Here is a 26110-nt window from a genome sequence, read left to right on the forward strand (position 1 = left end):
CATAAATGTTCATAGCAGCTTTATTTGTGACAAACAAAACCCAGAAATAATCCAAATGTCCATTTACAGCTGGATGGATAAATAATTTGTGGCATATCCATAAAATGGAATACCACTTAGCAATAAAATGAATTACTGATACATGCAATGACACAGATGAATCTCCAAATAATCATGCTGAGTGAAATAAGCCAGACAAGAAGAATACATACTATAGGCTTCCATTTATCTAAAATTCTAGAAAATGCACTAATCTATAGTGACAGAGCAGACCAGTGGTTCCCTGAGGATGGGGATGGAAAAGGGAAAGATGGATTGCAGAGAGACATGAGGAAACTTCAATGGTTGGTAGACATGTTCATTATGTTGATTGTGATGATGGTTTCACAAGTGTAATCATACGTCAAAACTTATCTAGTCATACACTATAAATATGTATGCTTTCTTATGCAACTCATACCTTAATAAAACTGTAAATAAATAGGGTATTAGGTTACAACCCATTGAATAAAATAGGAAATCTGTGAGTCAATAATAATATGAATGAGTGAATAAACAGATAGATGATAAATAGATAGATGATAGATTAGATGATTGATAGATAAAAGATGCATAACACCAAATGTTACTATGTTACTGGTGGAAGTGTAAATTGAAATAGCCACTTTGGAAGACTCTTGGGCAGTATCTGCCAAACCCAATAAAGCAAGGTATTCAGGAGTGTGTACAACACACTATCATTTGTAAAGAAAGGGGAGTATGTATATGCATATGTGTCTATACATCTAAATGCGTGGTGGGTGTGTTATCTGCTAATTTGCAGATCCTCTCCAGCTCCAGAAAGATTCCAGGAAATGGCTGGTGTGATGCTTAGTGCATCCAGAGGGGGCATCCGAGTGGTTGAGAGATGGGAGTAGAAGACAGAACTTTCTCCGTAGTCCCTTTGTACCTTTTAAATTTTGTGCCTTGTGACTGTATTACCTTTTCCAAAAAAAAAAAAAAAAAAAGAGTTTAATGATTCTTTTAAAAACAAAAAGAACCCTTCTCTAAGGAACAACTATTCTCTGACCTCACCTCCCACCACTTCTCCAGCTCACCCCAGTCTCCACTGAACTGAGCCATTCACCCTTTCCAGGAAGGGGCAGGCAGTGTCTGTCCCGTACATCTGCTTCGTTCCATACACCTATCCCCCTCTAAGGCGCCTCTTTTGTCCCCCAGTAGGGTTGTCTACCCCTGACTCTCTTTACTACTGCAGAAAGCGACTCTGTGCCTACACCGTTTCATGAACAGGCTTCAAACATTGCCACTTCCTTCATGAGCTCGCGCCCCTACTGTGGGGGGAATTTCTGCCTCCTTTACAGTGACAACAGAAGCAAAGCCTAGAGAAGAATGTGTCTCACTGTGGGGTCACAGAACCTCTCTCCTGAGCAGCAGCACAGGGGCTGCTCCTGGCTCTGGCAGCTGTGTGGGAAAAGACAGTTTCCTGAAATAGTTCATCCCTGCCTGACTCAGGAGTTGTCCCCAGACCTTTTTTCTAAGGCCCCCACTGGCCAGGGCAGATCCGTTGGTGGGTCGACTGGAGGGCAGAGGCAGAGGACTTTGACAGAGTGACCCTCTCAATCAGGGACTTTTTTAAAACTCAATCCTCCTCCAGAGGCCATCAGTGGCCCTGGGAAATGTTCCTCATGAGATTTTAGACTATTGTCATTCCCTCTTGTATAATTCTGAGCTATACAAAATTTCCTTTGGCCTCTGTGCAATTGGTGTGCAGTCCTTAGGACTGTCTGGGGGAGCTTCCCCCAAGACTCTGAGGGAGGCTTGGGCCAAAAAAAAAGCCACCATCTAATAATTTGGGGACTTTCTGCTAAGATGACTATGACCCCAAAATCTGGGCTCTGAGACTCCCTTGCCTTAGTGGCAGCCTAGTACCGAAGCCTCAGGGGGTACCGTCCTAGGCTGTAAGGACAGCTAGCATCACCTGCTTCCCGTCTCCCCCCACTATCCTTAGATCACACGAATGTGGAAATAGGAGGAGATCTTGGAAACTGTGTAAGGCCCACCCAATCTCTCTCCATCTCCCCATTTTACAGATGAGAAGTTGGAGCCCAGAAAGCAAAAAGGCTTGCCCAAAGAAACAGCAAGTTGTAATGGCAGAACTAATTCTGGGACCTACACTTCCCGACTCTTCTTCTCCATTCTTTTTCTCCCTTCTTTTCTTCTATTGCTTAGGCACTGCAGCTTTGAATGTGATAACAAACACCAGTCAGTTGAGAAAATGCCTTCCTTTTGGCCTGCAACCTCCCTCCTTCTTCTGACCAATCAGGCCTTACCCTGAATACTCTGTGTTTGACTTCTATCTGGGGCAAAGGCATGTTACAGAGCCCTGGGGGTGTGCCAGGAGAATCCAACCAGAATTTCCAGCTTGCATAACCTGTGCACGTCCCGGGGACAGAATGAGGCCAACACATGCCCATGAGTCAGCTCTGTCCCAGCACTTGGCCCCCATGAAGCTGTGACCTGAGACATATCTGTCTCCGCCCTTCCCACTCCTCTCTGAAATGATCAGCACTTCCTGCCTTCAACTGACAGAGCACCCCGGAACTCAGGACACTAGCACCACCTGTGCCTCCACCCCCCATAAAACTTGTTGAAGAGCCTGTAGGGCTAAAAGAGCTGAGCCCTCCGGAGGTATTCCATACACCCTCCCCCATCCTGGCAAAGAAAAAATTGACAATGAGGACACAGGGAACAAAGTCCTGTCACAGGAGGAAGAGAGACTCCTGTCTGCAGTGACTGCAAAGAGAGAAAAGGCCAACGCCCCAGCGGAAGCACCACTCAGAGTCGGTCTGTCATGGATGTCCTGGTCCGACTCCTGCAGCTGCTGGTGCTACTCCTGACCCTGCCCCTGCACCTGATGGCCCTGCTGGGCTGCTGGAAGCCCCTGTGCAAAAGCTACTTCCCCTACCTAATGGCGGCACTGACTGCCAAGAGCAACCAAAAGATGGAGAGTAAGAAACGGGAGCTCTTTGGCCAGATAAAGAGGCTTACGGGAGGCTCCGGGAAGGTGGCCTTGCTGGAGCTGGGCTGCGGCACTGGTGCCAACTTCCAGTTCTACCCAGCTGGCTGCCGGATCACCTGCCTGGACCCAAACCCCCACATGGAGAAGTTGCTGACAAAGAGCATGGCTGAGAACAGGCATCTCCAGTATGAACAGTTTGTGGTGGCTTCCGGAGAGGACATGAAAAAACTGGCCGACGGGTCCATGGACGTGGTGGTCAGCACCCTGGTGCTGTGCTCTGTGCAGAGTCCGAGGAGGGTCCTGCAGGAGGTCCAGAGAGTGCTGAGGCCGGTAAGCAGAAGGGAGAGGGAATGGGCAGGGGGCAGGCAAAGGCAGCAGTGGCCGCTCCAGAAAGGAGAATGTGCTGTACTAGCGCGTTAGACACCCATCCACCCCCATCTGCTGGTGAAGAGCAAATAGGACCAGGGCTTCGATGGGGCGGAATAGGATGCTGTGGAAGCACACAGGAGAGCCACCTTATGCGGCGGTTGTTTGGGAGGGAGGGGAAGATGGGAGGAGGGGAGAAGGATACCTAAGGAAGTGAGGTTTTACATTAAGATCTGAGAGATTAAGCAGGTTGTGGAGGAGTGGGGAAAATAAAAGAGTGTTCTAGATAGAGATATTAGGGGAAATAGAATCTATAAGATTTTGAACTGAGCGTGGAAAGGAGTTTAGGATGGTTTCCAGGTTTCTGGCATGAGTGACTGGTGGAGGGAGGGAGGTGAGAGGGAAGTGTCATTTGCTGAAATGGGAGAAACCTATTTGGGGCTTGTTAGGCCTGAGATGCCACTGAGACAGCCAGGAGGAAAAGTCACAGAGGCGGTTAGAAGTCCAGATCTGGAAGTCAGAAAAAGGTGTAGCCTGAAGATAGTGATCTGGAAGTCACCAGCTTGTAGCTGGTAAATTCAGAGCACAGGGGTACATGAGATCACTCAGAGAGGGTTCAGCAAGGAGACAAGAGCTGAAGGAACCCCAGTGTTAGAAGTCAGGCGCAAGGTTTCCCTGGGATGTTGGCCAAAGGAAGAGGTTGGGCGTACGCATCTGAGTTTCAGAAGTGAGCATCTCTGTACACAGTGAGATCTCTGCTCTAGTCTCTCCATCTCACCATCTATCTGCCCTTGGCTAGGTTGTTCCTCTGGCCATCTTTTAAAGATCTCTCACCAGTCATCCCCACTGGGAGGTTCCTTACATGCACTTTTGAGTGGGAGGGTGGGAGCCAAAGTCTGCAGAAAAAGTCAGGAGCAGAACGATTCCCCTCATAAACTCACAGACCAGCAACCCCTGCTTCACCAAGAGGCTTGACCAGGTTTGGTCAGCAGGGTGGGGGTGAAGTGAGAGGAAGGGTGCGGAATGGAGCAAGTGACACTAACTCTTCTCTCCCAGGGAGGAGTGTTCTTCTTCTGGGAGCATGTGGCTGAGCCCCGTGGCAGCTGGGCCTTCCTGTGGCAGCAAGTTTTAGAGCCTACTTGGAAACACATTGGGGATGGCTGCTGCCTCACCAGAGAGACCTGGAAGGATCTGGAGAGTGCCCAGTTCTCTGAACTCCAAATGGAACAACAACCCCCTCCCTTCAAGTGGTTACCTGTTGGGCCCCACATCATGGGAAAGGCTATAAAATAACCCTTCCCCAAGCCCTGCCTCCAGCCAGAGCAATCCCACCTACCTGCTAAGTCTGTCTTCCCCTGAGAGAAATCTAGGCAAAGAAGTCATTCCCCCCACCACCCCCCCTTCCTCCTTCCCTCCACCTCTGCCAGGAGTCTAACTTCAATTCTTCCTTCCAAAGTGAAAAAGCTCTGGGGCGCCAGCCTGGCTCAGTCAATAGAGCACGTGACTTTTAATCTTAGGGTCATGAGTTCAAGCCCCACACTGGGTGTGGAATCTACTTTCAAAAAAAATGAACAAAGTGAAAGAACTCCATTCCCACCCTGACCACAGGGAGGAAAGTGATATTCTCTCCTTTCCTAGACTGGGTCTCCCAATTTTTGCCCACCCACTCCTAGGGCAGTTCCCTGTCCCTTTCCTTTGTTCCCACAGTAGAGCTCCCCCTCCTCTCTGTCTGAAGCACGTACTTCCAGGGACTGGTCACGAAAGTCATGATACATGCACCCCGCCGGCCCCCCAACCCTCCCTCCCACTACCAGCTTTGGAGCTGGAGCGGGGGTTGCAGAGAGAAGCAATCTTACCCTGGAGATCCTGGACAAGGGGGAGCAGGACTCAGCAAAGAAGTCAGAGGTTTTGTCCTCAAATATTGTTTAATAAATAGATAAAATCCACTAGATTGATGCAGCACACTAAGGTCAGAGGAGAGGGGAAACTAGGGAGAGAAGAACCCCTGAGTCGGCAACACAACCTCCTCCCCAACCCTCTGGGTTTAAGGCACTTTCAGGGGGACAGGTCCTTGGGGTCCTATTAAGGTGAATGGGAGAAGGAGGGATTAGGGTCCCCTCTCCCACTTTTGCATCAGGACCTCACTGCCCTTCTCCCCCGACCCCCACAACCCCATTCTTGATCTGCCCTCATCTCACAGTGTTCTAAGGGGAAGTGTGTTCTAAGGGGAAGTTTTGGGAGGTGCTCCTTGTAGGGGGTGGGGGGAGACATCTACGCCCCTGAGGAAACAGATCCTGTCACATCCTGATGGGACTCCAGCAACCCACTCTACCCTCTTCATCCCAAGGAGCCATATCTGGGGAAAGGGTGGAGGGGACCCACAGGCCAGGCTGGGACGGAAGCAGCTAGGCGGTGCCTGACACGGGATGCCCCTCTGAGCCTGGCTCAGGGTGCCCATCCGCAGCCAGGATGGGGTGTGCATCGGGGCCCTCCCGCCGGGGGCTGCCCCAGTTGTTCCTCAGGATGGTGCCCGTCTTCTCCTCTTTGAACTGCTGTCGGTCTTCCCGCGGGATCTTCACCGCGTGGTACTGGGGCACGGTGGCCTCGGGGTACCGTGCCCGCTTGAAGAATCCCATCTGTAAGGACACCAGGCCCAATGTGAGGAGTGTGCAGGGCTGAGGTCCCTGGAGCAGATATCAGCACACCACAGAGCCTTGCCTCCACCATCACTGGGACAGAAAGTACCAACTACGGCTGAAAGGGGTTGCGTTGGACAGCATCCAGTGCAGTGCGCGGCCCCTGCAGGTGCCATAATCAATGCGGGGTCCCCAGGTCCTCACTCACAGAAAGAGAAAGACCAGGAGGGGCCAAGGGTGCAGGACCAAGGACATATCCCTTGGCTCCTGGAAGAGGGAGTTGAAGATGGAACGTCAGGACCGCTGACCCCACCCAAACTTTTTAAGAGACCCAATAGCATGCCCCAGGACATAAACGAGATCTGAGGCAAAACATCGCTCCCTAGACCCCTGCATACTTGGAATGACTCCTCTCGAGCCTCAGATGCACACAGCCCGAGTACTCAAATGGCATCTTCCTCAGGGCAGGGCCCTCTCATCCATGAATATGGTGGCCTAGCCCCTTCCTACATCGTGAACATGCTGGCCCTTACACACGAAAGTGGAAATGTGTCCCTTGCACACTCACACTCAGGACTGCCTGAGACTCCTACATGCTCCAACTGCACGGCATGTCCTTGCACGTTTGTCTCTGCACGCCCACGCCCACAGAAAAGCCATGCACAAACCTTCCTGCACTCCCACATGCTCATACGCTGGGAGCCCACCCACCCCTCTGCGCATGCCTCAGGCTATGTATATTCACCTTATAATCTCACCCTTATGATAACCACCCACCCCAGTTCCTAGAACTCACACCACCCTCATGCAATCTCAGTTCTTCACCCTGCACATTCTTGGTCCCCTGAATGCCGGGGGCTCTACTCACAGTTACACACACATACACACACACACACACACACACACACACACACGTGCACACACACACACGCGCGCGCGCACACGCACACACATGCACACACACAATTACCCCGCAGTCCCTGGGCCCCCAGCTTCCACGGCCGAGGGCTGCACAGCCAGACGGGCCCGGTGATAGTTGGTGGGAAAAGACGAGCTCTGGCTGCTCCGATGGAAGAAGCCACACTGGGATGTCAAGGGGGGGGGGGGAAGGGAGCAAAAGAGGTGGAGGATGGGAAGACTCAAGAAGGATGGAGGCCCTTATCTCTGCTCTGTCCCCCTCTCATGAAAGCAGGGAGCAGGGAGTCTGGTGCCAGTTTCATGAAGGTATCCATCTCCCCTAAGACTGGCCAGGCTCCCAACAGTGTAGATGCTAATCCAGAGGCTTGGTCCACTGATGACTCACATTTGCCCAACAGTGTGCTTGGTCAGCAACTGGTCCAGGGAAGACTAGGGCCAGTCCCCCATGGGGCCCCAAGAACATGCATGGTTCCCCAGAGCCCCATTGTGGCATGTGGTTCAGGGTATGACCACTGATGGTGGATGTGATTCCGTGTACTGACATGTGCATGTGCATGCTTTTACATGGAACCCCAGACACAAATGTGATTCCATCTATACTATGTACGAAGACAGTTCCAGGTAGAGCCTGGTACATGGAGGCTTCGAGCTCAGTCTTGGAGGTAGTCCCTGGAGTTAAATGTCACCGCTGTGCCTTCTGTGTCACAGTTCCCTTCTCGGCCTTACCCGCCAGGCTCCAGTGAGATCAGACCACACTTCCCTGCCTCTATGACTTTGCCTCCCTTGATCCCACCCACCTCATCCCCCACATCCACATCCTACAACCACACCTTCTTCTAAGCCAACTGCTCTCGAGCTCTCTCACCTCTGAACTCCCACTGCACTGTCTTGCCTTAGCGCCTTCTGCCTTGTCCTTAACTACAAGGCTCACCTCCCCCACTAGACTGACTCTCAAATCCTTGAGGCCGAGATCTGCATCTGACTTCTCTCTGAGATGTCCAAAGCCTGAGAGAGTCCCTGGGACATACAAGTGTTGAGCGCAGGCTGGCTGAACAAATGAGAGTGTGGCTGGGAAGGAGAACCACAGCATGAAAGGCCACCTGCCTGGCAGGGAAGACCCCTGGCCTCACCCCCCCGAGCCTCACCTTCCACATGAGCAGCACCAGCAGCGCCAGCACCAGAAGCCCGGCCAGTACAGCCAGGAGGATGACCCACCAGGGGACTCCTTCTGCCACCACAGCCACAGGGTCCAGGTAAACCATCACTGGGATCTGGGGAATGAGGGGTTAAGAGAATAAGGGCTGGCACAAAGGGAAAGAAGAGCGTCCTCACCCCAACATCCCCAGGCCTGCAGCTCACCACTGTGGAGGCGTCTCTGAGCAGCAAGTTCTTGATAGAGGACTTCACAGTGATGTTCGCTCGCACAATCACTTCCAGGGACTTCACAGCTGAGTACTCCTAAGGGAGCAGGGAAGGACAGCCTCCTCCTGAATGCCCCATGCCCCCCATCTCCCCTCCCCCCCAGCTCCTGAATTTGTAAATGGAAGGGTCCCCAACCCAGAGGGTATTTCAGTCTGTCTTGGGTTAAGAGTGTGCTGTATTTCGGGAGAAGGCAGAAGCAGCGGTGAGTCCCAGACAGACTGCTGGGGAAGAAGACACCAGTCCGGCACCCCCACAGGGCTCTTACCTCCAAGAAGGTGCTGTTCCAGAGGCGGCCCCAGACGTGCAGCACAGCAGCTCGGTCAAAGCTATATAGAGGGCAGCTGAACACCACACAGTTGGCAGTGCCCCGGACACAGTCCTAGGGACAAGGACAGGCAGGGCTCTGAGCCACTTGGCCCCAGCCCTCTGAGCATACGGAGGGCCCAACACCCTCACATATGTGTTCACACAGACACAGAGTCTGCCCAGAGCCTTCACTCCACCCCTCCATGAGCTCCCACACCTTGGACCCCCTTTTCCCCTTGTTCCTCACTCATGTCTCTCCCATTTTCCTTACCCGACCTCAAACTCACCTTCTCCAGGAAGTCTTCCCAAACTAACCCCATGGTCCAAAAGAGCAGCCTACCCCAAATCTGCTCTATCTGGCCTTGAAATACGTGGATAGCAGGGAGGGGGTCTCTTACTTGACATCAGCAGCAGAGTAACTTCCCCAATGAATGCTTATGTTATATAACAATGGCTCCCTTTACTGAGCACCACTTACCTGCAAGGTACTTATTAAAGCTTCACAACTGTCCTGCAAGGTGCATATTATTATCATCCCCATTTTCCAAACTAGGGAATTAAAGTTCAAAGAGGCCAGGTGCAGGACTCCTGGCTGGCTCAGTCAGTGGAGCATGCAACTCTTTTTTTTTTTTTTTTTTTTTTTTTTTTTAACGTTTATTTATTTTTGAGACAGAGAGAGACAGAGCATGAACAGGGGAGGGGCAGAGAGAGAGGGAGACACAGAATCTGAAACAGGCTCCAGGCTCTGAGCTGTCAGCACAGAGCCCGACGCGGGGCTCGAACTCACGGACCGCGAGATCGTGACCTGAGCCGAAGTCGGCCGCTTAACCGACTGAGCCACCCAGGCGCCCCTATGCAACTCTTGATCTCGGGGTCATGAGTTCAAGCCCCATTTTGGGTATAGAAATTACTTTAAAAAAAAAGAGGGGGGTACCTGCGTGGCTCAGTCCATGGAGCATGCAACTCTTGATCTCAGGGTTGTGGGTTTGAGCCTCACACTGAGCTTGGATATTACTTAAAAATAAAATCTTGGGGTGCCTGGGTGGCTCAGTCGGTTGAGCGACCAACTTCAGCTCAGGTCATGATCTCACGGTTTGTGAGTTTAAGTCCCGCATCGGGCTCTGTGCTCACAGCTCAGAGCCTGGAGCCTGCTTTTGATTCTGTGTCTCCCTCTCTCTCTGCCCTTCCCCCACTCATGCTCTGTCTCTCTCTGTCTCAGAAAGAAATAAACATTAAAATAATAATAATAAAAATAAAATCTTAAAAAAAAAAAAAAAGGCCTGGTGACCTGCCTCAAGTTGCACAGCTAGCAAAGCTGGTAAGTGGTGGGACAGATATTTGAACCCAGGTCCATGGTGGGCAAAGCCACATGCCTACACTAAGCCCAAACCCACAGAAGGAGGAAGAGGCTGTCCCAGGAGCTGCTGTGGGACAGGGGACTTAAGCCCTGCTCCTTCCAGGTCAGACCTAAGTTCACTTGGCCCAATCCCACCTGATGATCCAATTGCCTAAAATTTGTGTTATAGTCACCACACTTCATGTACAGAAGAATGGCTTTGAAAGCATTCGAATTCTTTGCATGGTCTTTTATTTTGCCACTTTTGAGCAATTCAAGAATCCTTGATCGGTTTGTCTAAAAGCAATTTTAAAGTCTTTAAGTTTATTTCTTTACTTTGAGAAAGGGTGCGGGGAGAGAGAGACAGAGAGAGAGAATAGGGGAGAGGCAGAGAAAGAGAAAGAGAGAATCCCAAGCAGGCCTGATGTGGGGCTCAAACCCGTGAACCGTAAGATCATGACCTGAGCCGAAATCAATGACACTTAATCAACTGAGCCTCCCAGGCGCCCCCCTCTAAAAGCAATCTTAAGCAAAAGAATAGATTTCAAGTTCTTATTAAAAAGGGAGGCCTTTCAAGGGAAATTAGTCATGTAGAAAAAGCAGGACAACACACGTAACAGGGAGCCTGCTGTTTTTCAAGTTCGGACTACCCGCACGTGCCTTCATCTTGCCTCCTGCCATGCTCCTGCTATGCTCTAGTGGAGCAGGGAGGCTGAGGGCCCCCACAAGAAACAGGTGCTCTGGTGGAGCTCCCTCCCAGACAGATGACACCAGAGCTGGCCCAACTGTTTAAGATCCCCCTGCAAACTATCTCTTTGACTCCTTCTACTGCCCACTCCTCCATAGCTGGGATTTACCTCCTTGCAACCAGGCCATAGTCTGCCCCCACCACCACCCCCCCAGTCTGCCCCTCCACACTCTCACTGCCAGCACCATCCTACAAGGGTCGAGCACAGAGCGCGTGCTCATCGGCTCAATATATCTACTTAAAGAACCAAACTATGTAAAACAAGGAATTGATTGTGCGGCTAACTGGCTGTAGGTCAAGTGCCCTGCTCTGGACTGAGTACTTGGTGGCCATAGGGGACCTGTAATGTCAGCAGCTGTGACGTAACCTGTCTTGTCAACTCTGTCCAAGTGTCTGGCCATCACACCTTTCAACAGGCCAGCCTCTCAGACAGCCACCCCCTAAAGCTCCATGTCCCCCAGCATCCCGTCACAGCACCAACACCCCTGCCCTTCATTCCCACTGTACCATGTCTGCCCTGCCCTCACCAGGGTGATGTTTTTCTTCTTCTCGGCAGAGGACACTGGCCACCAGGATGTGCTGGGCTCTGGCTGCTCAGGATGTTCCTGCTGCTCCGGCTGCTCCAGCTCCCTCCGCCTCCTATCCCTGCTGTCCACGTCCTGGATGCAGGGAGTGGAGGCAGTGAGCATCCCTCCAAGCAGCAATCCTGAGGTGGCCTCTCCTCCCCCACTGCCTTCCTCCTGGCCCTCCCTCCGGCTTCCCAACCCCACGACATCCCCAAAGTCTAACCACCCCCACCCTGTTTCAGTGGCCCCGACCACCCTGCTTAAGCCTCACCAGTTGGAGGATGTTGGGCCTCGGGGAACAGAGCCCCTTCTGCCCAGGCCCTTGCCCGCCCTCCAGCTCCACCCGCATGGGGTACAGCAGCCACTTTCCGTTGGCAATCTCATGGGGCCACATGATGTTGAGGAAGGCAGAGCCCAGGGTGTTAAGCGACTGGCCTTGGTTGGAGACCTGTGGGCACAAATAAATATGAAGGGAGGGAGCTTGGTTTTTGAACAGTCCCTAAATCTGCAGAGATAGAGGAGACAAGGGCTGAGGGGAAGGCCTCAGGAAGCAGAATTTCAACAAAGACTTGGGATCCTAGACCCCACCAAGCATCATTCTCTGCCCACTCCAAACCAGGAAGACCTGGAGATGTCACTGCAAGGGTGGGAGGCCCCAGTCAAGCAAGGGCAGAGTTCTAAGGAGAAACATCATCCCTCCCCCTCTGTCCCCATCCCCCAGCTGATGGCCCTGGCAGAAAAGCTTCCCTGGACCCTCATGGCCTACCCAGACCAGTAGGTGAGATGTCCATACAGACATGACCAGAAAATGGTCAACTGAGGCCCCAACACAAACACCTGCCCACAACCAAGGTCCAGGAGCAAGGGGAGGCCCTGAACTTGCCGAACCATCATGCCGCCATAGGGTAGAAGAACCACAGCTCTTGGGACATGTCTCAGCCTTTCTACGTGCCAAAAAAGGAGGGGGCTTACCAGGACACTCACCGTGACCTCATACTTGACCTTGCTGCCTATATCCCGCTCAGACCGCATGGCGCTCTCGCCCCGCACCACACCAGAGAAGAAGAGCTGCTGGGGAATGGCCACCCTGGCGCAGAAGGGTCAAAACGGGGGCTGAGGAAGCCTGGGGCCTGGCTGATTGGAGGGTCAGTAGGCAGAGCCCAGGCCAGGGCTCGGGAGTAGCAATGCGTCCCCCCTTCCAGCAGATATGCCCATTTGGTCGGAGCTTACCCCGTGATGGACAGCGGCAGCTCAATGAAGACACGTGCTCGGGCAGAGACCGGATGAAGCTCCTGCTCACTGATCCTGGCATATGAGCAGGAGCAGGCATGGGCAGGGGGCACAGGCACCACCCCAAGGGCTCAGATGAAGACAGCAGAGCCCCACCCAGGTGGACATCAACCAAGCTGCCCCCACCCTCACCACACCCTGGCCCCACCAGGCTTACGTGGCCAACAGCAGCTCCACTTCCAGCTCTGTGGTCTCAATAGTGATCCCTGAGGTGCTAAGGATGAGGTAGAAGGTGACCTAGACCAAGAGTGGAGAAAGATTAGGGTCAGGGAAGGCTAAGGGCGGGAGAAGGGTCTGGTCTTAGACGGGCACTCCAACAGAGATAAGGGCTGACATGCTCACCTGGGCACCTCTCTTCATGGGGTTCCCCAGCTCACACTCGACATGGGAGGCATTCTCGTTGGACAGGCAGAGCGGCTTCTCCTGCAGTGGGGAGGGAAGGAGAGGTTAGTTTGGGTTACTGGAGCCCCCAAGACCCCACCCCCACCCCGCTGCAGGTCCTCACCGCAGGGTCCAGGGCTCGGACTCCTGAGTAGTGCAGGGAGGCAGGGAGGGTGACCAGAAGCTGGGCTTCATGAGCATCATCCCCATCAGCCTGGGGCTGGGCTGGATCCGAGGGCAGGTTGGTGACCGTCAGCTCCAGGCCAATGACTGGCTGCCCACTCAGGGCAAACAGGGCTGTTGTCCCATCTGTATCCCTGGAGGTCAGATCCCATTCACTCTAAATCTGAACACCTCCCTCTGCCTCTCCCACTCCTGCCTCCTCCTCGCCCAGTGCACGCTGCCTGCTTCTACCCCCTGAGTCTCTCCTCCCACCAGCTCCCTCACATTGGCCTCCACACCAGTCCAAACCTCAGGTCTTCCCACACTCCAGAGAATCAGACTAGGAGTCAGGAGACCTCCCTTCCAGTCCGAGCTCCCTTGCTTACCCACCTGGGGGAAGTGACTTAACCTCTCAAGGCCCCCGTTCTCTATCTATAAAGGGACTAATAATAATTCCTACCTCACCGGGTTGGGAAGACTAAACAGTGAGCTGTATGTACTTTATATTATCATATACATTCACATACATATACTATCATATATCGTGAAGGCTTGTTATTCTTCGCCAGGAGAGCCCCTATGGCCCCATCACTGATCCTCATCTTCTGAATTATCACAGATCCTCCCCAGCCTCAGCCTGGCCCTCCTGAGGGGGCTTCCTTCTCTTCCTTGAATTCTCGCCTTCCCACCCCACCTGACCCCTCACTCCTCCTCACATGGGCAGAGGTTGGAACTCCGTGTCGCTGACCCGGGCACAGAAGCGAGCATGAACCAGCTGCAGGTTGCTCTGACAGATCTTGTCTTCACCACAACCTTGTTTCAGGAAGTGGATCTAAGGAGAGATTTGAGGAGAGGGTGATTCGTAGGTGTGAGGCAGGGGATGAATGTGTCACTAAGGCATACAGTGGGGTAGAGTATCACAAGATTAAGCAACCTGGGTTCAACTCTCAGATCTGCTGCTTACTAGCTGTGTGATATTGAGCTGGTCACTGACCACCCTGTGCTGTGTCCTTTTCAGTAAAACAAGCATGTGATGATGACAAGGTAGAGGCCAGCAGGTAAGTCCACAGCGAGGCCACATTTCCCTAGCCTCCCTTGCATGTAACTGAGTTCCAGATTTAGAACATGAAGAGAAGTGAAGAGCATCCCTTCCAGACTGGCCAGGAGGGCCATACAAGGAGCTTCATGTTCTTCCTTCCAGGTGATAAGGAGGGAGGCTACCTAAGGACCTTGGAGGCCACATCTGAAGATGGCAGATCCCTATGAGCCCAGGCCCCTGAATGAATGCATGGGATGGAGGATTAGTGTCCCCTCTGACTAGGAACACATGATCACTTGGGCCATTTTCCATTTGGGGGTCTACTTGTCACAGCACCTAGAGATATGAGGAACTGCTGAGGTAGCACATAAAAGAGTTTTGAAAGCTACAAATGCATGTCACTGGGAGCGACAATGATCACTGCTTCTCCTAGCCCCTTCTCCTGAGCTAAACCAGAACCCATGGCTCACCTCTGCCCTCTGGGTGCTGGGCTGGTGGGCATTGAGGATGGGGGCCACTGGGGGCAGACCCTGGCCAGGAGCCTGTCGCCGGAGCCGTGGGGTCTGGAGACTGTAGGACAGGGTCACCACAATGGCCCGAAGCTTGTCTTTGACATTCTCCTGGGAAGAGGAAAGATGGACAAGGATACAATCTTCAGGCCCCAACCAGATCTAGGACAGATTTTGAAACCTGGCAAGAAGATTAGGGAGGTGAAGGAGAGAGGTGGAGACCAGAGCTAAGGGGAGGGAAAGCGACTGGGATGGAAAAGGGAGGAGCCCAGGATCTAGGGTTTTGAGGACCATGTGTGACAGGGGAACCTGCCATCTCCATCTCCAGGGAGGACAGAACTTGTACTCTGGATATAGAAGGCGGAAGACACAAGAAGGCAGCTGGCGAGGAGAAGGTCAGCCTATAAGGGAGGCTTCCCAAAAGTGGAGATCAGAAAATGAGGTGTAAGCATGTTTGGGAAGAAGCTAAGAGGAATCAACAAAAAGAGACCATGCAATGACAATGACTCTCAGAGGCCAAGGGGTCAGTGTCCACCTGTAGCTGGAACATGGTGTCTCCACAGACTCGGTCATGCTGGTGCTTCAGCCACACGGTGCCTGAGGCCTGGTGCTTGGGGTCATCTGGGCCACGGCTCAGGAAGGTCACACGGGGGACCTGGCCCCGGAGCCTTCGGTCTGTGTCCCCATCTAACACATAATCCAGGGCTATGGAGTGTGGGGAGAGGAGGGGAGCCAGTGAGCTGGAGAACTGCTCTAATCTGACCCTATCTCTGAGATGCCTTTCTCTCCACCTCAGAGTGACCCACCCTGAAACCCAAAGGGTGGAAAATGGGAGGAGAACCTCACTCACCCACAATAGGGCTGTAGCTGCTGGGGGTTGCAATGTAGCTGAAACAGACCCGCAAGTCCACACTGTGGGGGCAAGGGTAGCTCCTGAGCCAGGCAAGACCGATGGGCCAACACCTCACTCCTGTCGCAGCCCCAGTCCCCAGCCCCACACGGGGCAGAGGAAGAAAAGGGGAAAATGGACCCTGAATTTTCCCTGCCTCCCCTTGGATCCCACCTCACCAGACTGAGTGGCCAGCAGCACAGTTAGGCTGTTCTAGATCAATGGCTCGGGGAGCAATGAAGACCTCATGCGACACATGAAGGACGGGTCTGGACCTGTGGAATGAGGAGTTGAGAGCACAAGAAACATGAGACTATGAGGCAGGGAAAGAGAAGAGCTGGCCTTAAGGAGGGAGAGGCAAAGGCAGAGGAGGGGGCTGATCACCTGAAGAGCACAGCAGTGTCAGCCAAGGAGCCAACCAGTAGGTCTGGGTAATGATTCCCATCCACATCCAGGCCACCAGACAGGGAGTAGCCAAAGCTCTTTATGCCCACGGCCTCACCCTCCAGCACCTGCAGGACCAGACCATCAGCTCCCCACCAGCATCACCCCCAGCCTGCCCCCTGCCCTCTGCTGTTGTGCCTCCTTTATTTCCCCCACACCCATTACCCCCACACCTCATCCCAACGACCCCCTCTTACCTGGGAAGGTTTGATGACAACCCCCAGGCTGCTCCCATGGTAGATAAAGACTTTCCCATCGCCATCAAAGGGAGCCCCCACAGCGATATCTGTGGGTGTGGGAGAAAGGTAATCAGACTGGGGCGGGGCGGGAAGATGGGGTCCAGGCCCCAACTTTCCCTCAGTCACTCAGTTCCATATAATATGCTTTCTATTTTATTGAGAGGCTACTAAGTCCCAGGCACCTTACACACATCATCTTTAAGCCTCTTAGCTACTCTCTGCAGATATGACTATCAGAAAGGTTACTTGCCCAATGTCCCAAAGCTGGTAAAATGATAAAGCTCAGATGTGAGCCCAGGTTGCTTCTCTCTCAGAGCCCTCAGAAGGCCTCCCCCTTGACCTCTGAGGCACTTCCCCATCCCTGCTCCTGCCCCCTCCCACCCCTGAGGCTTTCCAGTTCCCAATCACACCTGCAAAGCCATCTTGGTTGAGGTCCCCCAAGACAGCCAGGCTGATCCCGAACATGGAGTCAGGAGAGCCACAGAGCCGGAGAGGGGAGACCCCAGCCCAGTGACCCCCCTGGTTCATGTACACATACACGGCACCCCCCAGCTCTTCTTGGCGCTCAAAGAAGTAGGGGGCACCCACTACCAGGTCTGCCCAGCTATGGAGAGAGGGAAATAGTCAGTGTGGCTCCCTCCCCAGCCAGGGGAGTCAGACAGATGCCAGAGGCCCCTGAGACCTCCTAGACCCAGCCTCCCCCAGGCTGCACTCCCCTGTGCCCACTCTTACCCATCATTATTGAGATCGGCCACAGCCAGTGAGTAGCCAAAGCCGGAGGTCAGGCGCTCCCCAGACAGCATAACTTCGGGCACCAGGCGACTGGCACTGTCTTTGCGCAGAATGACCACAGCACCCTTGTGGTTGGCACGGGGGGCCCCTGCCACAAAGCTCAGCTCTTCTGCACGCACCAGACCCTTCCCCGAGTCGATGGAGAAACCTGGGTGGGGCGGCTTACCAGTGAGCACTCCCCAAAAGATTTAGGAGCCAGGGTGTGTCCAAGCTCCCCCCACTTTGCCCCCTCCTCACAGGTCCAGAGCCAAAAGGTAGAGGTGCCCTCCAAGTTATCAGCACGACAGCTGGACTGCTCTACCTCCCCCTCCAGAGCCCTGGAAGCCCTCCCACACCCAGAGGCTGGAGTTTGGCACAAGAAGTGAGATGAGATCAGCCTTGGGGACTGGGGAGGAAAGACAAAGGCAATAACTAGGAAGGCCAGCCAGCTGGGCAGGAGCCGAGCAGGGCACCACGCGTAAAGTTCCCAGGGAACATCTCCCCTCTGCACACCCAGGTGGCCCCAGTCCCATCCAATGCACCTTCTTTGCCCCCACTCCCAACGCACTCACAGGGAGAGGAAGTCTTCATGTGGACAGAGGGGAGCCAAAGGGGAGTGGGAAAGAACTTGGTTCACCCAAACATCTCCCAGGCCTCGTTTCCTCCCCCTCTGCAGAGGGATGCAGTTGAGACAAGGAGAGGGACTTACCAACAAGGCTAGGGCTTTCTCAGGCATGTGCCCACCGTCCACCCTTCAGAGAAAGTCCCACTAAAGCTCCACCCTCCTTCTTTCCCAGTACGGTCTCAGCCCACCTGGTTCTTCCTCCATGGAGACCCCAGGTCACATCCCCCTAGGCCATCCCCCTGGGGGCATCTTCTCAGGCCTGGTCACAGCGCCCAGCTCTTCTCTGAAATTTGGGCCCAACATGGATTTCCCTGGGTGTATGTTGGTGAGGGCAGGGCAGGAGAGGAGGGGAGGCCAGGCCAAGCCCCCAGGGCCCAGGGAAGCTTACAAACCTAAGTAGCTATTCAGGGCCAAGTCTCCGGCTGGTCCTGGGAGCCGGTCAGCGGGGTCCAAAGTTTTATACACCAGCTGGTCAGGGTCTGAGCTATCAATGTTGGTCACAAAGAGCAACCCTGCGGGGGGCAGGTAGGGGGAGACACCAGGGAAGGGACATCCAGAGGAGGGGCCACAGAGTGGGGAGACAGAGTCAGACATAAAGGCAAGAAGAAGGAGGCACAAGAGGAAGAGGTGGAGAAAGAATATGAGAGAGACAAAGAGGCCAGAGAGATAAGAATCAGAGACAGAAAGAGAGAGAGAGACAGGGTGAAAGCCAGAGACAAAGACACAGAAGGATGGGAGCATGGAGAGGGATGACAAGAGAGAGGAGCAGAGGGTTAGAGCAGCTCTGGGCCAGGGAGGGGTCCCTACCAAAGTAGCTGTTGGCAGGGACCGGGATGAGGCGGGGGTCCTGCTCCTTCTCACCCCCCGCCTCGTAGGGCCCGTCGTCCAGGTGCGCCAGGTCCGCCGAGCCCTGCACACAGAGCTCCACCCTGGCGGTGCCTGCAAGGACAGACCCATTAGTGCTCCGGGGCAGGGAGCTAGGAGCACCTCTCAGGTCAGATGCCAGTTAGACAGGCACACAGGGACGCCCCTGGTCTCCCGTGCAGCCCTGTCTCTACCCCGTCCCCAGCCCAAGCTTCCTGGCCCCACAGACTTGCTGTCCCACTCACCAAGTGTCAGCTCGGCCAGCGGCAGCGTGCGGACACGGGGATGGGGGTGATGAGGTTGGGGAGTGAGCAGGCCCAGCCGTGCACGTGGGGGTTCATGCCAGCATGGTGAGGAACACTCGGCCATTCGAAGGACAGGAGACGTCCCCATCTGTGTGTGTGCTGGCACGATGGGGGTGGGAGATGTGCCAGTGCCCCAGGGCTACGTGGTGGTGAATGTGTGGGCATGCTCGGCCACGTGCTACTCCCAATCCCATTTCTGAGGTAAGAGGCCATTTTGGTTCCCTTCTCCCCTCCCCAAGGAGTGACTCACCCTTCCAGTTATAGGTTCCCGGAGCCCCAAAGAGGAGGTAGTGGCTGTCAGGGGAGAAGGCGGCAGCTGTGCCCTGCTGGCAGAACCCAAATTGTTCATGGCCTTGGGGGCGACCCTCACAGAACTTCCATTCCCCGCCATCCAATTCATCACGGACGGCCAGGTCTTGGCTTAGCACAAAGCAACGACCGATCACATCCCTGGTCTCCAGGATCTGGTCTACTCGCTGCCGTGCCTCATACCGGTGTGCACAGGTCTGTGGGAGGAAGGGATGTGGGGTCATCCACTGTGTGGGCCAATGACCCATGAGAGCCACGCAGCCCGCATGCAGACGTGTGGCAGGCACGGTTTTGTGAGCACACACACATGCACACAGACACACACATCATGTGAGCACCGCCACTCAGCTCAGTGGTAGGCAATATATACGTAACTATCCCACTTGTGCCCACTCGCTTGTCCCAGAAGGGAAAAAGCCTTGTTCCACATTCTGCCCGGGCACCCGCAGGTACGACTAAGCCAGCACACAGCACTCTGCCTCTTTGACCATGCCATATGTGCCTGTCCCCAGCACACCAAGCTGGTCCTGTCTCTACACTTTTGTAAGTGCCACCACTTTGCAAAGAACTTCCTCCCCTCTCTGCTCCTGACACGTTGCTCATTCTGGAAAGGTTGCCTAAGATCTCTGCCATCTGCAGGAGTCTTTTCCGTCCACTCTCCTTTGGACTTTCACACAGTGACCGTACCCCTCACTTAACATTAACCATATTCTGCCCCACAGTGGCTTAATTGTGCATCTGTGTGTCAGTGATGATACAGAGAGAAACACGCAAAGAAAAAGAGAGAAGGAGCGTCTCCAGAACTATGTGGTAGGCTCTTTGCGCCGTGGACCAGGCTTTTCCTTGTCTTTACGTTTCCTCTCTTAGTAGCTAGCACAACACCTGATGCTTAAAACGTTCTCAGTAAGAGTTTGACAAATGGATAGATAGATAGATAGATAGATAGATAGCTGGCTTTAAATTATAAGGACAGGGACCAGGGGTACCTGGGTGGCTCAGTCAGTTGAGCATCCAACTCTTGATCTGGGCTCAAATCATGATCTCAGGGTCATGGGTTTGAGCCCTGAGTTGGCCTACTTAAGATTCTCTCTCTTTCTCTCCCTGTGCCCCTCTCCCCGGCTCACACTCACTCTCTCTCTCTCTAAAAATAAAAATAAAATAAAATAAAAATAAGGACAGAGACCATGTCTTATACCTTTTTTCTATCTCCCTGAGGTCCTGGGAATTAGGCCATCATACTACATGCCAGCCTGTGTTCTATAAACACACCTGTGCACATGCACACCATATACACACTCACACACCCCACCCTTGCATACGGTCACAAGGAGTGATACTCACGACAATCTTGCCTCCAGGCCCCTGGCTCCGAACACTGACTCCCAACCACTGGTTCTCCTTGCTTTCTTTCTGCACATCAGCTGGAGGCAAGACACTGGGAATAAGGAGAGGGAAGAGGAGGCCAAGTCCTCTCCTCCCCTTCATGCGCTGCACCCCCTCCCCGCCCCTACAGGGACCACACCTCCACGGTCGATGTCCACTCTGTAGCAGTCGGTCTCTTCCAGGCTCAGGGGACAAGCGAAGAGGCCTCCAGTGCGATTCGCCTGCTGCCCAGGCAGAGCCAGGGCCTGCGGAGCACCCACCAGCAGCCTGCACAACGGGACAGAAGCAGGAGTTAGCAGACAGAACGCTGTGCCTCCCCAGGGCTGCCCAGGCCCGACCCCTCAGAACCAAGCCGAGTGTGGAGAACTAAGGAGTAGGGCCAGAAGTCAGTTTCCCCAAGTCTGGCGAGGACAAATTAATATACTTGGCCATGCAATCATCACATTACACACGCACATTCTATCTGGATGAGGGGCCACATGCACTGTAGATACACACACGTGCGCATGTGCCAAACAAAGCAGCCTGGCCAGCGCTGCTAGTTTGAAAGAACCGCCTGTTCCCAGCACCTGTTCCTGGCCAGGCCTTCCCTACCCACTTCCTGGCCCCATCCCCAAGCTCTACCCTCCTCCCCAAACCCAGTCCCGTTAGAACCCTCCCAGAAATGCCAAGAATGCTGAGAGCAGAAGCAACAGGAGCCCACACTGGTACCACAGGGTGGCCCAGGGAGCAGCCTCAGAGGCCAAGCAAGAGGCTAGATATGGGCCTGTTCCCCCACGCTTCATCCAGGGCCCACCAAAGACCCCACCCCACCCCCAGCAACCCTGCCAACCCCAGATTCCATCAGTCAGCTGGCCTGGAGGTAGGGGCCAGTTTCTCCTCTGTCTCCAATCCTACCCCCATTTTCTGCCCCTGTCCTGAATCCCCTTCCCCATTGTTCCTCCTCCTCCCCACACCCATGATTTTCCCCATTCCTCTCACCCTCCCTGCCCCCACCCTGTCCTCTCTCCTACCTCCCCCTCAGACGCTTTCCCAGCTACAACTTTCTTGGCAGGACAATTTTCCATGATCACAGCCAAGGTTTTTTCCCCAGGGGAGGACTGTGCTGGGAATGAAGGCTGCCTGGGTCCCCTGGGGCTGAACCCCAGGCCAGGAGTGAAGGAAGGGGTAAGGTGAGGTGACTGGCACCCAGCTGACTACAAGGATCTCTCTTCACAGAAGGAGAGACTCAAAAGTGGAAGCAGGGAAACCTCGAGGCCTCTCTCCCACATTCTTCCTCCATTTCCCTTGCTGGGGATGAGGCCCAAAGTGGTGTCGGGCAATATTGCAGACAGGCATCTATGGGGCACTGTGCCAGTCCTGAGGGGGAAGGGAGGGCACAGAGCCACACTCCCTTCCCACAGCTTTAGTTTCTTAGCAGCTGTCATCCCGCGTCAGAGCCAGTGTCCAGAGTGAGGAGGGGGCAGGGAGTGGCAAGGAAGACAGCGTGCATTCGGCATTCATCAACAGCTACGTATTGAGAACTTAGCATCTGCCAAGCCTTGTGTCAGGCACTGGTGAGACAAGGAAGTAGTATTTCTTCAGCACCTACTATGGGCAAGGCCTTAGGCTAGATGCCAAGGATATGAGGAACGAACGTTTGTCACCCTCTACCTAGGTTGTAGACATCAGGCTGGGCAAGTTACATGCATTCTCTCTTTTAAGCGTCACAGCAATCCTATATGAGGGTTCCTTTCTCGTCTTTCAGAGGAGGAAACTCACTCACATACATTAAGTAGGATGCTGGAATTCAAATCCACATCTGCCTAACTCCAAAACCCATGCCTTTTCCACCATAGCCAATGATGGGCCATCTCCAGAACACTGAGACCACTCCAGAGAAAGAACAGGAGGAAGGGGAGGGGAGGGTACCCTGCACAAAAAAGGAAATGACACGGCCAACCTTCCAACAAGTCCGCAGTACCCCCCGCCCCATCACCAAACTCAGAGATGGCCATGTCTTGGAGGACTGGGGCTATCTTACTCATCTCTGCGCTTGCCCCATAGGAGGCATGTGGATGCATTTGTTGAACGCACACGTTGTATGGACTCACAGAGACACCCAGTGCCTCAGCTGGTCAACACATAGCTAAGAACCAGAAGAAGCTAATATCAGTGTTTAGTGTTCACATCTCCCCTAGAAGTCTAAGTGGGGAGGAGGATAGAGGGAAGAGGTCCATATGGAAGAAAGAGGCTTGTGCACATACATACGGCCAGCCTCACTCTCAGTGGAGAACAGACCAGCCCACCCAACCTGGGAACAAGAGTTCCCACACACAGCCTCTCTAGTCCCTCCACCTCTGCCCTAGCCACACCCTTTTCTGGCTTCATCCCACAGTCCCCGGCCACCCCAGGTCTCTGGACACTGACTCCCAACCACTGGTTCTCAGCCACAGCTGTACCCATTGCAGACAAAAGCAAGAACACCTTGGCAGCTGGGGGGCAGAGGGATTCCCCAGGAGCCTGGCCAAGTAGAAGCAAAGGAGTAGCCCACTACCACCACACCTCTCAATTCTGCACACACTCCAGGGCTCTGACCCAAGGCCTGCCCTCTCTGACTCTCTCAAACTGGGTGGCCCTCTGGGGGGGAGGGGGGGTGCTTGGCCCAAAAGTTGACTCAACCGGGGTGATCTGGCCAAGCCTTTGGATCCAGGTTTGCAGTAAGGCACTAAAGCTATTCTCTAGCTCTGTGGATCATGATACAGGAATAACAGTAACAGGAATAACACTTTCACAGCATTCCCTGTGGACTTTGCGCTATTCTAAGGGTCTTATACATACTAAGAACTCTTAATCCCCACAAAAACTCTATCTGGTAGTCCTACTGTTGAACTCCACTTTACAGCTGAAAGATATAAGTGAGGCTGAAACCACAGAGCCAAGAAGGTTAGACTTCAAAGTCTCATCCAGGGGCAAGACTGAAAGACATCACAATGGGTGAAGCCTTTCAATCAGTGGGTGCTGGTGAAGGCAAACTGAAACTCAAAAGCTAGGGACTGAGCAAGGTGCCTGGTCCCTCACATGCCACCAGGCAGCAGAGCACCCCTTGCTGGAACCAAAGCAGGGTTAGACAGTCAGGCTCCTCTGGGAGTGCCCCCAGTTTGGCTCTGGGAGACAGAGTCAAGGGGCCACCTTCAGAGAGGAGGGGGAAATGACAAGAGACCAAGCTATTAAAAATAACTTAGAATTTGCCTGGAAATAGCTCAGAGAGTTCAGCATGTCCTAAAAAGGCCTCCAGTCCTGGAACTCTGGCAGATGGGGGAAGAAGGGAGGGAGAGACAAGATGAGGTAGGAAGCAGATAGAAGGCTGAAGAGATGAAGTCAGTTGCTTTCTATCTCTCCCAAAGGGTGGGGGACCACTGACCATGCTCCCTGATGACAGGGATAATGGAAGAAGATTAGAGCTAGCCCCTCCTTCCCAAGCTGGGGAAGAGAAATGAGCTCCTGTCCCTACCCTCTGCCCCCAAGCAAACACTATCCAGGAGAAGACAATCCCAATGGACAGCATTGATCCCAGTAATGGACACTTAGTGTGGCTTAGGCTCTGGCCTAGGAAAGAAAAGCCCCCTGGCAGGAGGGGGTGGGAAGCTTTCTTCCTCTTGTCTCTCTTCTTAAAATCATACATGCAGCTGGAGCCAATAGGATATGAAACATGACAGACATAGGCCCCACACATATGTGTCCATCTCCCAATGAGTCCTGAACTGAATAGGAAATAACTAGAATTGTACTCTGCCCCTCACTCCTCCCTGCCTTCCCCCACTACTGGGGTTCCTAGACCTGGAAATTTCCTGAGGAGGAGGAAGGGGAGCACGAGCCTGGCCAGCATCCTTCTTGAGTCTCTGTCGCTGTTGCTGCTGCTCCTGCTGCTGCTGCTGCTGCTACAACTTTTGGGGGTTCTGTTTTCTGCTCCATAATCAAACCACCTAGTACAGGCTGCCCTGTACCCTCCCAGGTCCTCTCCCAGCCTCATATTCTTGAGCCACAGAAATAAATGGCAGGTCTCCCCTGGTCTCCAGTGTCCTGCTGTCTTAATTCCATCCCATGGCAATGTTCTCACAGGAACTTATGTCTGGAGTCTAACCCTCCATCCTTCCCAGGGTGTCTTCAACCTCTCTGCCCTTTCCCTCTCCTCCTGCCCTAAGCAAAGACAAGACGTTCAGTCCCTCTTCCTGAGGAAATTGAGCCCTCTGACGGAGGGGAGTCACAGACCCTGGGACTGGAGCAAGGATGCAAGTTGGGGGGAAAACAAAAGGAGATCGTTCCCTGCCAAGACAAGAACCTCTCTCTCCCAACTCATCCCCAAAGCAAGACCCTCGGGGTCTCAGAGCCTGAGGGTACGCCTCCAGACCCAAGACAGATGAGGCAAGGTTGGAGTGTGGGGTATCTGTGGACAGCCTGAGTCGTCGTGGGGTTGGAAGACAGAGATGGGATGGGGGTTGGGGGAAATCTGTGGCTCGGGCACGGGGATTCTGGGCGGGTGCGGTGACTCACCAGCTCTGGGGTCGGGGCTGCAACTGCCGGTGCAGAGCCACAGAGAAGCCGAAGAGGCTACCCGGCTCGCCCTCCTTGCGCAGGGCGCCCATCACGTCCAGATTGAAGGCGACAGCCCCCGGGCAGAGCAGGCCGGCCAGCAGGGAGCCAAGAAGGTAACAAATCCCGGGGGAGCCCCGAGGACCACGGCCCGGAGTCCCGGCCATGCGGCGAACCTTGCGCGCGCTTCCCACGAGCGCAGGAAAACTCGCTCCCGCCCCAAGCTCCAGGTCTCCCACGGCGAGCCTCTGGTCTCGCGTCTCGCAGATCTTTCAGGGGTCTCCAATCTCTCGCCTCGCCCCCCTCTCCCGCCGCCCCGCCGCCCCAGCACCCCTCCAGGGCAACTGCAGCGGCCGCAGCCCAAGGGTAAGCCAGAGCTCCCGCCTCCGCTCCCAGGGGTGCCGCCCCGCACCCCGGCTCCGCCCTCGGCCCCGCCCCTCGCCCGCGCGGCAGGTGGAGGCTTCGCTGCGCCGCAAAGGGATGCCCGGGCTGGCGACTCCGGGTAGGAAAGGGCCTGGCTCGGCGGGATCCCCACCCCAGCTTCGGCCCCGCCCCAGCCTGCGCGCTCCTGCCCTTCCCCCACTCCAGCCCAAACCCGCGAGTGGTGCGGGCGGCGCCTGGGAATGGGGGGGAAGAGAAGTACAGATAGAAAGGGACCGAAAAAGAGAAAGGAACGTATGAGATGAGAAGTGCGTGACGCAGTCTGGGAAGAGAGATGCAGACGGAGAGATGAAAGGGGAGGGTCCTGTGTGGTCCTTTGGTGCTCCTTTCTCTCCAAGGTCAAGTAGAACGCCTCATTGCTTTTTGAATCACGCCGCTTCCCGCCCCATGCCATCCCACACTCCACCCCCCCCAGAAACGCCCAGCAATGACAACGGCTACGCTAGCCACGACGTCAGCATTCAGGGAGACTGAGGAAAAGATAGAGGAAAGAGGAGAGAGAGAAACTCAGCAGGTCTGGAGAGGAGAGCAAAAGAAGCAGGTAGAAAGAAAACAGAAAGAGAAAAGAGA

General features: G+C 54.2%; 2 protein-coding genes across 8 annotated transcripts; one reads left to right on the forward strand and one right to left on the reverse strand.

Moving 5' to 3' along the window:
• The first annotated feature begins 2510 nt into the window (after positions 1-2510).
• Positions 2511-5334, forward strand: TMT1B (thiol methyltransferase 1B). The gene is made up of 2 exons (XM_060657362.3): positions 2511-3349; positions 4442-5334. The coding sequence occupies exons 1-2, from the start codon at positions 2852-2854 to the stop codon at positions 4676-4678; spliced, it is 735 nt and encodes a 244-aa protein (XP_060513345.3). The 5' UTR covers positions 2511-2851; the 3' UTR covers positions 4679-5334.
• On the reverse strand, positions 5292-25608 carry ITGA7 (integrin subunit alpha 7). Of its 7 annotated transcripts, XM_060657357.3 has the most exons (27): positions 25061-25608; positions 20667-20794; positions 20486-20565; positions 19086-19341; positions 18474-18605; positions 18059-18178; positions 17003-17210; positions 16681-16874; positions 16229-16317; positions 15972-16099; positions 15767-15862; positions 15549-15610; positions 15234-15403; positions 14660-14809; positions 13867-13982; positions 13113-13305; positions 12950-13030; positions 12765-12844; positions 12548-12622; positions 12302-12404; positions 11589-11765; positions 11279-11410; positions 8627-8740; positions 8299-8397; positions 8085-8210; positions 6992-7104; positions 5843-6021 (listed from the first exon to the last, which is right to left on the reverse strand). In XM_060657357.3, the coding sequence occupies exons 1-27, from the start codon at positions 25264-25266 to the stop codon at positions 5961-5963; spliced, it is 3489 nt and encodes a 1162-aa protein (XP_060513340.3). In that variant the 5' UTR covers positions 25267-25608; the 3' UTR covers positions 5843-5960. The 7 variants fall into 7 exon arrangements, with proteins under 7 accessions (XP_060513338.3, XP_060513339.3, XP_060513342.3 ...); XM_060657355.3 differs by lacking the exon at positions 6992-7104 and having other exon boundaries at positions 5292-6021; positions 25061-25602; XM_060657356.3 differs by lacking the exon at positions 6992-7104 and having other exon boundaries at positions 5292-6021; positions 18528-18605; positions 25061-25601.
• Positions 25609-26110: the final 502 nt, after the last annotated feature.

Source organism: Panthera onca, chromosome B4 (assembly GCF_046562875.1).
Source record: "Panthera onca isolate mPanOnc1 chromosome B4, mPanOnc1 haplotype 2, whole genome shotgun sequence".
In the NCBI taxonomy this organism is placed as follows: Eukaryota; Metazoa; Chordata; class Mammalia; order Carnivora; family Felidae; genus Panthera; species Panthera onca.

Bases quoted from the DNA above. Each gene is read 5' to 3' on its own strand.
- TMT1B (XM_060657362.3), top strand. From the start codon at position 2,852: ATGGATGTCCTGGTCCGACTCCTGCAGCTGCTGGTGCTACTCCTGACC. The intron at 3,350-4,441 runs GTAAGCAGAAGG...CTTCTCTCCCAG, and splicing joins TCCAGAGAGTGCTGAGGCCG to GGAGGAGTGTTCTTCTTCTG.
- ITGA7 (XM_060657355.3), bottom strand. From the start codon at position 25,266: ATGGCCGGGACTCCGGGCCGTGGTCCTCGGGGCTCCCCCGGGATTTGT. The intron at 16,100-16,228 runs GTAAGAGGGGGT...CTGGTCCTGCAG, and splicing joins TTGTCATCAAACCTTCCCAG to GTGCTGGAGGGTGAGGCCGT. The intron at 8,741-11,278 runs GTGAGGGCAGGG...CCTTGTCCCTAG, and splicing joins AGAAGAAAAACATCACCCTG to GACTGTGTCCGGGGCACTGC.